Source organism: Martes martes (assembly GCF_963455335.1).
Source record: "Martes martes genome assembly, chromosome: 6".
NCBI lineage: Eukaryota > Metazoa > Chordata > Mammalia > Carnivora > Mustelidae > Martes > Martes martes.
Window position 1 is genome coordinate 98081844 of NC_137893.1, and position 14364 is coordinate 98096207.

At 44.2% G+C, this 14364-nt stretch overlaps 1 protein-coding gene across 1 annotated transcript in view; it reads right to left on the reverse strand.

Annotated features, from left to right (window-relative positions):
* CILK1 (ciliogenesis associated kinase 1) overlaps positions 1-14364 on the reverse strand; it is a gene marked incomplete at its 5' end in the record, with an annotated part of 34276 nt that overhangs the window by 16754 nt on the left and 3158 nt on the right. Inside the window, 3 exons of the mRNA XM_080806060.1 lie at positions 7327-7406; positions 8400-8521; positions 13490-13544. Of these exons, the coding sequence (XP_080662186.1) occupies positions 7327-7406; positions 8400-8521; positions 13490-13544 (257 nt within the window). The remainder of the gene's footprint in view (positions 1-7326; positions 7407-8399; positions 8522-13489; positions 13545-14364) is intronic.

The following is a 14364-nucleotide window of genomic DNA, read 5'->3' on the forward strand; positions in this document are numbered from 1 at the left end:
TTATTATTATTATTAACACATAATGTATTATTTGTTTCAGGGGTACAGGTCTGTGAATCATCAGTCTTACACAATTCACAGTGCGTACCATAGCACATACTCTCCCCAATGTCCATAACCCAACCACCCCATCCTCCTCCAGCAACCCTCAGTTTGTTTCCTGAGATTAAGAGTCTCTTATGGTTTGTCTTCCTCCTGATCTCATCTGGTTTGTTTGTTTTTTAAAAGATTTTATTTTTTTATTTGACAGAGAGAGAGCAGGAGAGTACAAGCAGGGGCAACGGCAGGCAGAGGGAGAGGGAGAAGCAGACCCCTGCTGAGCAGTGAGCCTGACGTGGGGCTCTATCCCAGGACCCCAGGATCATGACCTGACCTGAAGGCAGTTGCTTAACCAACTGAGCCACCCAGGCGCCCCGAAAGCAACGTGTTTGTTCTTTTTTTTTTTTTTTTAAAGACCCTCCCCTCTGTTCATCGCCAGAGCTTGGTATTAGGTCACACTCCAAACGGATAGTATTATGGCCTAATGATGGATCTGCAGGCGAATGGTTGGCTAGAATGCACAAAATAAATATAATTACAGAGCACACAGAAGGGGCCTAAGGGGGGGGGTGCCTGGTTGGCACAGTCAGTTGAGTGTCCTGACTCTTGGTTTTGGCTCAGGTCCTAATCTCAGGGGCATGAGACTGAGCCCTGTGTTGGGCTCTGTGCTCACTGTGGGTTCCGCTTAAGACTCTCTCTCCCTCTGCCACTGCCCTGCCACCCGCGCTCTCTCTTTAAAATAAACAAATAAATCTTAAAAACAAAAAACCACACAAATAATTTTTTAAAAAGGAGGGGCTAGACGTATAGAAGGGATCCTCTATATTCAAGAGGGCCACAAGTGACAAGAGAAAGTACTTCCTTCTCACCAAAGGCTGCTTCTGTTTTCCATAATCCAAGGCATTGAGAAGATCAAAGGAGTCCCACCCGGGCTAGACCAGAGACAGGCACAGAGACTTTGCTATTGGCATGCCATCTGAGTATGTGTGTGCATACGCCTACATATCTCCTTTGTGTGGAAATGTGTATGGAAAGAAAAAAAAATGTAGTATGTCTATACTCCATTGCTTTGTTCTTTATTCTGCCATCATACCAATATATACCCTTTGGCCTTCTTCACACCACTTCCTTAAGTATCCTAACCAAATTAATAATAACTGAAACCTAAATTATAGTAAGAACCAAACTTGAGGCCGTCAGCACATTCAAATGGTAATTCAGTATTAGTCAAGGATAGCCTTTAAAATAAAAGAAAAGAATTTTCTGATGTGGACAAGTTTGGATGGCTTAGTATCAGACGAATTAGATAAAGATGATCAACGCACACCAGAGTGGGCAGTTTCTAACTCAGTATAACTGAGTCACCACGTTGGGACCCTCTGTTCTTCAGAGCACCCTCCAGCACCCAGAAGGCCTGGCTGTATGCTCCCATCTTGGAACTGGTTTAAGAATGTGCAAAGACAAAACCAGTTACCAGAGAGTCATCTTTCGTCAGTGCACGCAGGAAAACTCCCGTGACCCTGAAAAGCTATGAACTGTGGGACCATGGCCCCTCTTCCTAAAAACTCAGAGCATTAAAGACACACCAGTGAAAAAAAGAAATGGCAAACATCATTTTCTGACTGAACAGATGGGAAAACTGAGTCACTGGTTGGTGACGGGGGTGGGGGTGGTTAATTATTCCCCATCCTACCAGAAATGGGCTAGCGCCATTGTACTGTTGGACTCTATATTCTGTCCCTCTCAATCCATATGGTTAAATCTTGATTTGTGATTCCAGTCCTCTCAAGTACCCTTTGATGCTGTTTCTCCTCTTAAGACTCCCTTTTTCTCCTCTACTTGGGCTAAATTATTACTTCCAAACGCATGTGGCCTTTCCCTCATCATGAATCATTTGTCCTCCAGCGTCCAAGCCCCATGGCAAGCTCCCTCTGCTGCCATCTGTAACACCCACCTCAACGAACTAGCACCTTTGTCCCATCACTCTGACTTGCACCACGATACAAGTGTCACTCTCACACTGTAGACCTCGCACCTTGCTTCCTCGATAGATCATGCTCCTGTGAGCGCTGACCACCTCCTCGCATTAGTTGAGCTCTATCCTTTCCCCCACTGCTAGCTCCTCTTTAATCCCACCAGAACAGATACGCTCATAAAATGAGGAGAATGAAGATTCTGGTCCCCCCCACACCATGTATCTGTGTAAGTATCTGTCAGTGATCTATAGATCATACTTTAGGCCCAAAGCAATCAGATTTACACTGGCTAGGAAAAAACTGCAAACAAAGCCTTACAAATGACTAATGAAAACTGTATTGGTCAGGTGACATATGTTGTTTGTTATACTGTATTTGAGTATAAGCCTTTATAACTAGGAAGCATTCAGGAATAAGTCTTTAGAAGATCTAGCCCTCTGTTCTTTTCATTACTAAATTGGTACTATTAGTCTTATACCTATGAGTTCTATTCCTTAGTAATTAAAACTGTAAGACCCTCACATTCTGTATATTTATTTTTCATCTCTATTTTTAAAAAGATTTTATTTATTTATTTGACAGAGAGAGAGAGGGAAGGAGGGAGGGGAGAGCGCACAAGAAGGGGGAGCGGCAGGCAGAGGGAGAAGAAGCAGACTCCCCACTGAGCAGGGAGCCTGATGTGGGGCTCGAACCCAGGACCCTGGGATTACAGCCCAAGCCGAAGGCAGATGTCAACCGACTAAGCCACCCAGATGCCCCTGTTTTTCATCTCTATTTTAACAAAATATTGTAATTTCCATATAAGAGGCAATGCAGCATAGTGGTTAAGTGTGCAGACCAGTCAAATCTCAATTCTGTTCACTGTCTGGAAATCACTTAACCTCTCTGTGCCTTACTTTCCAAATCTGGAAAATGGGAAGAAAACCTTGAGGGCTTGTTTTGCAGGATGTAATGTGTTAATTTTATAAAAGTTTTAGAGTCATGTTGGGCACGCTGGCCCCTTGTGAGACCTTGTCATCAGTAGTAGTATGAATCCTCTTATCCTCTCAACAGGAGGGCAGGCTGACACAGCTCCATTTTTTGCATGTAAGAATTAAGGCTTGGGAAGCTAGCCATGCGCTTCACCTGTGAGTAGGTGGTGCTAACCTCTGATCCAGTGCTTAGTTAGGTATGTGTTCTGCTGATGTGGGCACTGGAGCTTGTCACAATGAGCCCATTTCTTCCTCTGGGCTTCTGATTCACAATGGAAACCCATACAGATGGTTCATTCAGACATCATGCAACAGCAAAGTGCTAGAAAGATAAGAACCTTCCTGTTCAAAACTGTTTGGCTTCCAGAAGACAGGAACAGACCTTCAACTTAATTTCAGGGTACCTCCATGCCAGTCAAGTAACAGAGGGATCTTCTCTTTCATCCTGGCAGGAAGTGTGTGGTGCTTACTTTTCATTAACAACCCTTGGGCAAGGAAAACATCAAGCCACAAAGAAGGCTTTTTCCCCTCTGCTGGATTCTGTTAATGATGAACCTGATATGAATATATGGAAATAACCAGGGACTACTGAAACACAAGGAATTTACATGGCACACCTTCCTGCGAAGTTGTTAGTTTCACAGATATTACTGAATTTAAAACTACAGTGTTTTTATGATCACGAAGACCAATAGGACAGCAACACACAAAAGGGTCACGGGCTAACTCCAGGTCATGCTCTGCAAGACAGTGGTGAAACACAGAAGCAGAGAACCACTTCTTGGGGCAAAACATTGTCCTCCAAGCCACTTAAGGTGTTTCTGATTGCCTGCGTGGATAAGTGTGAGCTGGGCATTTCCAAGGGCAGGTCAAGGATGAAACACGGTTTGCATTAATTACTTAATTGCAGCAAAGTACATATGCTTTGGCATTGCTCAATCAGCACCAAGTGGAGTCACGTTTTCATTCCCTGCGGGGAGGAAAGTACTCAGTGACATGAACTATGGCCATAGCAACTACCTGCAGCGCTCTTCTCCCCTCTCGAAGGAGTCTACTCCCCGGGGACAAAATGCACCTTCTCATAGTAAGAACAAGCTAAGGAGACAAATCTGTGAAGTGCTTGAGATGATTTTCTTTTCCATTACTGGAGAAAAGGGATAGTATGGAGTTCCACGTGCACTTAAACAAAGGCAAGTCAATGATATAAAAACCAACTGTTGTAATATTTCTGAAATCATTTATCAATGAAAATAACCTGTAAAATTAATATCCCTCCCACCTACAATTATTATCACTATTTTGTTCACCTCTGATTCTCTGTTTCTCTGTGAGAGAAGGTAGGTTCTTCTAGTAAAGCACCGCAAATGGGCACAGATCCCTGAGCTAATCTCCACCCCACTACTTTGCGGCAGGGGGGCCCTTGGCAGGTCTTTCAACCTCTCTGAACGTCAGTCTCTTCTTTGGAAGGAATAGATACTATCTGTCCTTGCTCACTGAGAAAGTGGTAAGGAAGGGAGTTGGATGACAGATGAAGTGTTATGAAGCTCATGCTAGAACTGGGCACTTGACATCTGGGGAAAAGCCTCCGCAAGAATCTTTGGGAACAGCAATGGCACTGGGCTTGTAAAAACAGAGGTGGTCTGACTTTACTCCACGACCTGAGCCTTCCTGTGAGCCGTCTTCATACACAATCTGAGTGTCCAAGGCAGGTGAGGGAAACTGACAGTACAGAGTTTCCAGAAGCTGTGGTGTCACATTAGTGTCTGGAAGCTACATTACTGGATACAAATATGCATGTGTGTTTGCGGGTATGGGTGTGTGCAGGTGTTGTGAGAAGACAGCATACATGCAGGTACGTGGGCTTGTGTATGTGTAGATGTGTATGCACAGGCATGAGGCGAGTGTGTGAGCATGTGTGTTCATTTGATGGGATCAGGTAGAGACCCAGGCAAAAAGATTACAAGTACTTTCTGGCAAGAGAAAACCCAGTTTCATGAAAAGCCAAGGACAACCCAAGGACAAGAAAAGAAAGCCAATGAATATTCACTTTCTCTTAGGCCCACTACTCAGTTTCCAGGACTGAGTCAACAGCCTGAGTAACTAAGCCATTATGTGACTGTCCCTGGGTGAAAACATTCTGGTCGACCTTTCCCTTTTGAGAATCTCATTGGTTTCTCGTCACTTCCTTCTGCTGGGCTCTTACCTGTAGTAAGTTACCCTTCTCCCCCGATTTGTCCCTTAGATACCATACCAGTTTTTCACGTTTTGCAAATTCCATCCCTTGTGAACTCTGGTGACTGAAGGCTCTATCAATGCCAGCAGAATCAGGCTGACTGTTTACGAAAAACTTTCTCCTGGAATTGGTTCACAAGTGGACTCAGTCTTGCATTATTACTCACTGGTTCTTCAGCATGTGCCTGAGGCCAACATGGATTTGCACAGAGAGCCTCTGTCTATCTGTCTGTGCTTCGTTTAGCCTCTAACCAAGGGGCTGCTTAGAGGTTAAAGACGGGCTGGGAAGGATCCCAGACGAACTGTGCCACTGGCTGAGGTGCGATGTCTTTTCTACTCCCTGCCAATTTGTGTCAAATCGGCGCTGACCATGTTATCAAAGAGCTTCCACCCGGGTACCTTACTGGGTAATGAAACTCATCTGATGGTGCAGTATTTGCAGTGGCAACATCTTCAGGCTGGGGGTGAACTGAACGACTTTCCGCCTCTGCAAGATCAACTGCTTGGTCCATCTGTCTTTCAAGTTAAAGTGCCTTCAAATGACCCCTACAGAACTCCTGGCTCCACTGGGGGACACGTCCATCCCATGGCTCTAGGTTCACAAGAAGGTGGGTCTGTGTCTAGTTAGTAGCAGAGACTTAGTAACGCCCCAGATGTTTGCTGGAAAATATAGCCCCAGAGTCATTGCTACTCAGCACCTTTCAAATCTTCAGCCATGGACAACAGTCTTGGAGGACTTCCCAAGGGGTGTGTGGCCATCCGTTCCTCTAGATATTCTAAATCGCTCCTTGGACCATCCTTTTTTTTTTTTTTTTAAGATTTTATTTACTTATTTGATAGAGAGAGAGATCACAAGTAGGCAGAGAGGAGGCAGTGTGGGGAGGCGGAGGAGCAGGCTCCCTGATGAGCAGAGAGCCAGATGCGGGGCTCGGTCCTAGGACCCTGAGATCATGACTTGAGCCGAAGGCAGAGGCTTTAACCCACTGAGCCACCCAGGCTTCCCTGGACCATCCTTACAGTGAATCATACTGGTCCCCAGCAGGACTGTTTTCTCTGACCAAGTGATATAACTGGCCTAGAATGAGGGACATGACATGAAACTGCTCTATGCAAACTGTCACTGTTTACCATGAAGTCACATTATATAATGTCCCCTCTAGAAGGATTCATGAGATAAACCTCTTTGGTCTTAGTTCCAAGAATAGTTCTGCTCTCTTGGGCAACTGGACTATTTTTACTGGGGCTGGGGGAACTACGTTAGACGTAGTTGGTCATGTTTCACATTTTGCATTGTCAGAAAGCAAGCTCAGAATCAAATCTATAGCCTATTTCTTTTACTTAAATAGAACTTGCAGACACGCATTTTGCCAATTAACTTCCCCCGTTAGCTCTATCCATACCTTTTGTCTTTTTCTTTGCTAACTTTTTGCTTGTTTTATTTTGTTTTTTAAAGATTTTATTTATTTATTTGACACAGAGAGAGAGAGAGAGAGCACAAGCAGGGGGAGTGGCAGGCAGAAGGAGAGGGAGAAGCAGGCTCCCTGCAGAGCAGGGGAAGCCCGTTATGGGGCTCGATCCCAGGACTCCGGGATCCTGACCTGAGCCAAAGGCAGCGGCCTAACCCACTGAGCCACCCAGGGGCCCCACCTCTTTGCTAACTTTTAATTGATTTTATTTTCCTGTGTTGAATAAATTTTGTTAGGCCATTTTTGAAGGCTTCTGAGCTGAAATATAATACATCAGGAAAATGAGAAGCCACACGGAAGCGGTAATAGTAGATTAAACATAACATATGGAAATGTCTCTGAATCCTAATCTTAGGGGTCTTGTTAATACACCAGATAATGGGCAGGAATAACTGTTAGATCTATAACCAGGGAGCTTAACCTTAAGGCCTAAAGAATAAGAACACACAGACATGATAAACAACAAGAAAAATTCAGAAATCAAGTTACAAAAGAGAACATAACCCAAACCCCACTGCCAGCCTCTCGACCCAGCAACCTCTTCTGGGAGGCCGTCACCAAAGACCCTGATGCTTCCTGTACCTTCTACCTGATGACAACATTTCACTGCTGTTAAAAAGCACAGTACTCTAAATCACCTACCGTGTTTGTGAATAAATGCGAGTCCTTGTAAAATCTGGTACATGATATTCCTTATGGCAGATTCAGGAAACAACTTATTTCTGGATGGGACAGAGGAGGAAAAAAGTTATAAATCTAGATTTACATATGAAAACAAATACTCTATGTTCCTGTTCTTTTGGTTATACAGTAGGAATTTAAGAAAACATTTGCTTACACACAAATGTGACCAGATCCTTTGATAACAAAGACCAAAGAAAAACAACCATTTGTCCATACAAGACAGCTACCTTGTCAACACTGCTGTATTGGTACATTGGCAATTGGTATATTCAGTTACGTTACTAAGAAGAAAAGATTAAACATTTTATGGGAGCCACCCCTCCAAACCCTCTGATCTATCATATAAGAATCTTCTCTTTCCATAATATGAAACTTGAAAAATTTGTAATGGGGAAAATCTGAGGTCTTCCAGATGAAGTCCTTACGAAATGTAGTGGATAGTAGGGGATAGTGCCGTATTCCCCTCCAAGTTGGGCAAACCATGCCGCTTTTCTGCTCTTGGTGACCATGAAGACTGTATTTATTGACTGAGTTCATTCAGAAAGAAGCTGTGAATGGCGCTCATTTGCCACTGAGAAAATATCCCTGCGAAGTTCCACGTGACTCACTTTAGTTCAAAAGTTCAAAATGACCATAGCAGGCAAGTTTGTTATTAGTTTCCTCTTCCCAGCACATAAGCCCCTGCACCCTGTACAGCAAGAAGGGAAGTTCGAGAAACCAAGTTCTCAATGGAGGCTCTAGTTGCTCTGTCCATACGTCCTCGTGGGAATGGAGAGCTGCAGAGTTTCTGTTCAATCTCTGAGCTTCTCTGGGTGAATAACCCATTGAAGCATGAAAATGGCTGCACTGAAAGTCACTTCTGTGAAGCCATCCCGAGGCCTCCCGAGCAGGAATGTGGGCTGGGCCCCTCATCTACTGGGCGGCTTTCAACAGGGAAGCCTAAGCTGCGTTAAGTACGATAGACAAAAGCAAAAAGAAAACACATGGACTTTGTAGTCTTTATTTCTAAGATCGTGAAGACCAAACTGTACCTTTCCTTAATGAGCTGGTAAAGATTTTCCTTCATGTACTCGAAGATAAAATAAAGATGATCATTTTCCCTGATAACTTCTTTTAATTTTACTACATTGGCATGGTTGAGCTTCTTTAAAGACTGAAAGGAGAAACAGAAAAAAATGAGAGAAAATCTGTTGTTGGAAAAGAAAAGCAGTAGCACGTATACTTTGGAAGAAACATCTAATTCTAGAACCACAGAAATGCCACAATTCCCATTTCATTGACAATACATGGTATTTCTCCGAAGTCAATAATGACTTCATGTAGCAAAGCCATTGCGATTAGCTGACTAGCCAGTAAGTACTTGACCATGACGGGTATTTCTGGCCACCTGCTGCACCAGGCAATAGGCTTGGGCTATTTTAGGCGCACTCCCTCCAGATGATGGAATTCATGCCATGAAAACGGCCAGAAGGGAACCAATGGGAAGCTGAGGCTTTGATCGTTTTAGCATTAGAGAAGGCAGCTGCTCTGGGCCGAGATGACCAGCCAACAGTCTGCAGACGCTTTGAACGGGAAATCGTCCTCATAGACAGAGGCTGATAGCCCGAGGCTCTCAGCTTCACTGGACTCATGTGTGTCCATGAGGCACACAGCAGTCCTCACGATGGGTGTTTTATTTTTTTTAATATTTTATTCAATTCAAGTTAGTTAACACATGATGTAGTATTGGCTTTCAGAAGTGGTATTTAGTGATTCATCACTCACATCCAACACCGAGAGCTCATCCCAACAAGTGCCCTCCTTCATGCCCATCCCCCATTTAGCCCATCCCCCACCAATGTGTTTTATTTTATTTTATTTTTTTTAATATATTTTTTAAAGATTTTTTATTTATTTGTCAGAGAGAAAGAGAGAGAGAGTGGAGCACAGGCAGGCAGAGTGGCAGGCAGAGGCTGAGGGAGAAGCAGACTCCCCGCTGAGCAAGGAGCCCGCTGTGGGACTCCATCCCAGAACGCTGGGATCATGACCTGAGCCGAAGGCAGCTGTTCAACCAACTGAGCCACCCAGGCGTCCCACCAATGTGAGTTTTAAAGGAGAAAGGAGGAAGAGGAGAAATCTCAGGGCACATGGGTGGCTCAGTCATCCAGCGTCTGCCTTCGGCTCAGGTCATGTTCCCAGGATCCTGGGATCGAGCCTGGCATCGGGCTCCCTGCTCAGTGGGAAGCCTGCTTCTCCTTCTCCTGCTTCCCCTGCTTGTGTTCCTCTCTCACTGTCTCTCTCTCTCTCTCTGAGTCAAAGAAAGAAATAAAATCTTAAAAAAAAAAAAAAAAAAGAGGAGAAATCTCATTGCAAAGCCCCCTCATCCCCCTGCCCCTCCAAGGTGAGAAGGGAGAAAGAGCTCTGCTCTCAAGAACAGCAAAGGCAAAAAAAGGTCAGGCAGGTGATGAGAAACAAGAGGGTGGCTCAGAAAATGGGGCGTGACCTGATTCTTTATCCTTGTGCACGTGCAGTTCTCCTGTTCCTGCCGCATCTACCTGTCAACTTTTTTCTGTTTGCATCATTAGTTCTGCTGATGGTGATCGAGGACACTTTTTTATTCGTGAGCAGTGATCCTGTTCATGTACCACAGCCAGAGAAACTGCAGCTTTGCTCACCAGATGATCAGAATTTGATTAACAGCCTCCTGCAAGGGAGCCTCCAAGGGCCACGGGCCAGTGGGATGAGCCCTTTAATTCCAAAAGCCTTCTCCTCAGAGAAGTGACTCCGATGATAATACATTGTAAAGCCCTCCTGATCTTTGAATTTCCTTCAAAAGAACACTTCTTTTATAAAATACACACGGTGGCTGAAGACAAAAAGGTGAACATGAATATCGAAATCTAGAAGGACACCCACATCGAGTTCCTTCAAGTCACCAGGAAGAGAGAGGAAATATGGCCAGTGAATGTGAACAAAACCAAAGTCTTCTGGAGCCTCTTTCCTGAAAGACAAACTCCTGCCAAGGAGACTCTCAGGCAGGAAATCTTCAACCGAAGGCTGGATCCTTCTAGAATGACCCAACCAGGCCAACTACTTGTTTTAGTTAGGCTGGTTTCCAGGTTCTCCATGAGTAACAAACACAAACATTGCTTAACTCAAAAGTAGTCAACCCTGCAGCCACCTTTTCGATTCTCTTAAAATGCATCCCAGCCACAGTTGACACATGTCCAGCGGGTGAGCCGCAGAACGAACTGGGCAAATTCAGCCAGAGGAAAAGGAAGTCGTTTTTTTTAAGCTTTTCAAGAGGAGGATTCTAGGTAAGGAGCAGAGTACCTTAAATGCTTGCGCTGACGTATGTTTTGAGCATGAATTATTGGTTCAGGGCTCATAGTTGTTTCTGTGTGAGTCCCATGGACAAGTAAAGTCTTTATTGGTTTAATATAAAAGGGATGAATTTTGTGTGGGAGATTTCATGTGACTCATTACAGAGAGAAGGCATTTTATTTAGGCACAGGGAAGGTTTACAAGGAGAGGAAGAGGCAGGACAGTTAGAGCTGAGCAGCACAAATAGCAGATTAAACCCAGGTCAGCAGTCCAAGTGGAGACTGTGGATCCCCATTTGGGTGAAGGTTCTTAACAATCAAACAAAACTACAATGAACTACTCCTCAAGGGTGCCCTGGGGCATGAGGCACAGTCCTTGCCTGTAAGGGGCAAATAGCCTAATTAAGAAGAGAGGGCATGAATGCAAAAATCTACAGAACAGAATGAAGGAGATTTTATTAGGGTCAAGAGAATGACAGAGACAAGTTAGAGACAACTTGGGGACAAGAAACAGAGCCAACTTGGAAATGTTTCAAGAAGGAGTGATCAGCAAACTGAATGGTCAATGAGTATATTATTCTCAATGTGACTTGAAGGAAGAGTAGCATCTTGATAAGTCAGTGGGAGGGAAAGGGTATGTCGGGAGAGAAGCCCTTCTTAGGTATGGGTGTGGGAGTGGAATGGCGTGGTCTATGCCTGAGGGATGAGAACCGCCCCAGTTTGGTTCTGAAGGAAGCCCATCCAGAAGACTCCAACAGGGGAAGTGGGCAGGGAAGACATTGGTTGGATGCCAGATGTATATATATGCCTCGAAGCCTGACAAACGTGGGCTGAAACCAAGCTTTGTGGCCTTAGAGTTGTTGTTACCTCAAGCACGTGACTGAGTCTCTGGGTTGCAGCTGTTCTCAGCAGCAAACCCAAGGTACTAACAGTTTCCTCGTGAGGTAATTGTGAGAATGAAATAAGACAGTGCATGTGCTGCCTGGCTCACAGCAGTGTCTCAGGAAACAGTAGGTAGTGTGTGAGCAGCTGAATGTCGCCGAGATCGTTCTGGGGACAGCACACCGGGTGGAGGAGATGTGGAGGAAGTGAGGTCACAGAGGCCACCTGCAATGAGCTGCAGTTTCTGGGTGAATGGGTAAATGATCATTAGCAGAAGAGGGAGAAAATAGGAGCACTGGGGGAGGCAGACATTCTAGAAAATTCAGGTACTGATATCCACGAAGCAGTTGGATATGTGGGCCTGAAGCAGGTGTCAGCAAACTTTTCTTAAAAGGACAGATAATAAATATTTTAGGCTATCTAGGTCCCTGCCACAAATACTCAACTTTGCTATCAAAGCATGCAACCCTCCATAGACAATATGTATGTAAGTGGACGAGTGTTCCAACAGAACTACATTTAAACAGGACGTAGCCATTCATCAACCTCTGGTCCAATGCTTACAAAGAATAAAAGATCTGATGAGACCACTGAAGTGAGGGAAGTAACTGAAATTACTCAGGAGGAGACTTGGAGCAAAGGAGAACACCGCTAAGGATGGAATGTGAGAAATCATCGCCCTTTAAAGGGTGAACTACAGAGCACTTGATAAAGGCAAGAAAGACGTAGGACAGGGGCTCCTGGGTGGCTCAGTTGGTTAAGCAACTGCCTTCGGCTCAGGTCATGATCCTGGAGTCCCAGGATCGAGTCCCGCATTGGGCTCTCTGCTCAGCAGGGAGTCTGCTTCTCCCGCTGACCTCTCCCCTTTCATGCTCTCTCTCTCTCTCTCTAATAAATAAATAAATAAAATCTTCAAAAAAAAAAAAAAAAAGAGGTAGGACAGTGGGGCAAAAAGCACAGTCACACAACCCTGGGAGAAGACAGCACTCAACACTGCAGGCAAGAAAATGCCTAAGAAAACGAACTGGAGGGGCACCTGGGTGGTTCAGTCAGTTAAACGTCTGTCTTTGGCTCAGGTCATTATCCTGGGGTCCTGGGATTGAGCCCCACTCCAGGCTCGCTGCTCAGTTGATCAGGGAGGATGGAGGGTACATATATTTATTTAGAGACTGAAGAGAAGGAGCCAGTGGAAAGGAAAGCTTAAAGAAATGGGAAGGTTCACAAGAGCCAAAAGGTAGGAGCAGCCCAAGTGTCCATCAACGGGTGAGTGGATCAACAAAATGTGGCATATACCTACAACCGACTAGGATTTTGCCTTAAAAAGGAAGGTAACTCTGACCCAGGCTATGACATGAACCTTGAATACATGACACCAAGTGAAAAAAGCCAGGCACAAAAAAGAAATACTGTATGATTTCCCCTTACCTGAGGTGCCTGGAGCGGTCAATTTTATAGAGACAGAAATTAAAAGGGTGTTTGCCAAGGGCTGGGGGCAGAGGGGTCACGGGGGTTGTTGTTTAATGGGTTCAGAGTTTCAGGTGTGCAAGATGAAGAGAGTTCTGGAGGTGGATGGAGGTGAGGCCCATACAATACAAATGTAAATACCACCGAACGGTGCACTTACAAATTCGTAATATGGTAAATTTCACAACATTTGGAAAGGGAAAGAATATTAGCGGGAAACGTGTCAGATTGGAATAAATCTGTGGTTTAGTTAACAGTACTATACCAAAGTTTAAAAAAGTAGATTTCTTAGTATTTTAGCAAGCTTCTCCCTTGAGCTATTCGTTGTATAATACTGTTATTTGCCCCCTTTTGTTGGCATCAGTGGAACAATTCAAACAGAATGACTAACACTATCAACCATAAATCTAAGCAGGTATAAAGCTATTTTAATCAACCATACATAAATTATTCCCTGGTGTATTAATAAATACCTTAACCTCCCGAAGGTTCATGCATTCCTCCCAGGAATAAAACTTTCTTTTCATTCTAAAAGAGAACAAAGAAACAAATAATGTGCTTATTCCCAGTAACAGGCTCAACTTTCCTGTTTAAAAATGGTTTCATTCAGGGATGGGGGAGGGGGGTGGATAAACAAAAAACCCGAAAACCTAAAAAACCCAAAAAACCTCAAACCCAAAACAAAACAAAAAAATGTTTTCATTCTGAATCTAATGAATAGTGCTTAAAGTTGGTTTCAATTTCCACCAAATATTATACTATCCAAAACATTCACTTTAAAATCTGGCAGTGCAATCAAACCTACATCACAAAATTTCCCAGAGGTGGTACAGGGCAGGGCAGGGCAAGACCTCTCCAGCTGTCTTGCTCCATCACAAATTGGCTAACCTTGTCCTGGAGGCTAATCCCTCAGGCTTCTTTGATCTAGACTAGAGCTTTCTAATAGAACTTTCTATATTGATGGGAATGTTCTGTGCTGCCTAGTATGGTAGCCATGAGACTACACAAATCTGGGTAGAGAGTAGTTGGAATATGGCTAGCGTAACACAGGAGCTCAACTTTCAATAAAATTCACATTTAAATGTCCTATGGTTACTTGCTACCCTGTTGGACAATATAGTTCTAGACCCTCTGGTGCAGGGACTGGCAAACTATGGCCCATGGGCCAACTGTACCCCACCATCTCTTTAAATAGTTGGGGAAAACACATCAAAAGAAGATTAAGAATTCACGATGTGTGAAAATTTTATGAAATTCACATTTCAGTTTCCAAAAAGTGTTTTATTGGAATACAACCACACATTCATGTATACGTGGCCTATGGCTGCTTTTACACGAACGCAGAGAC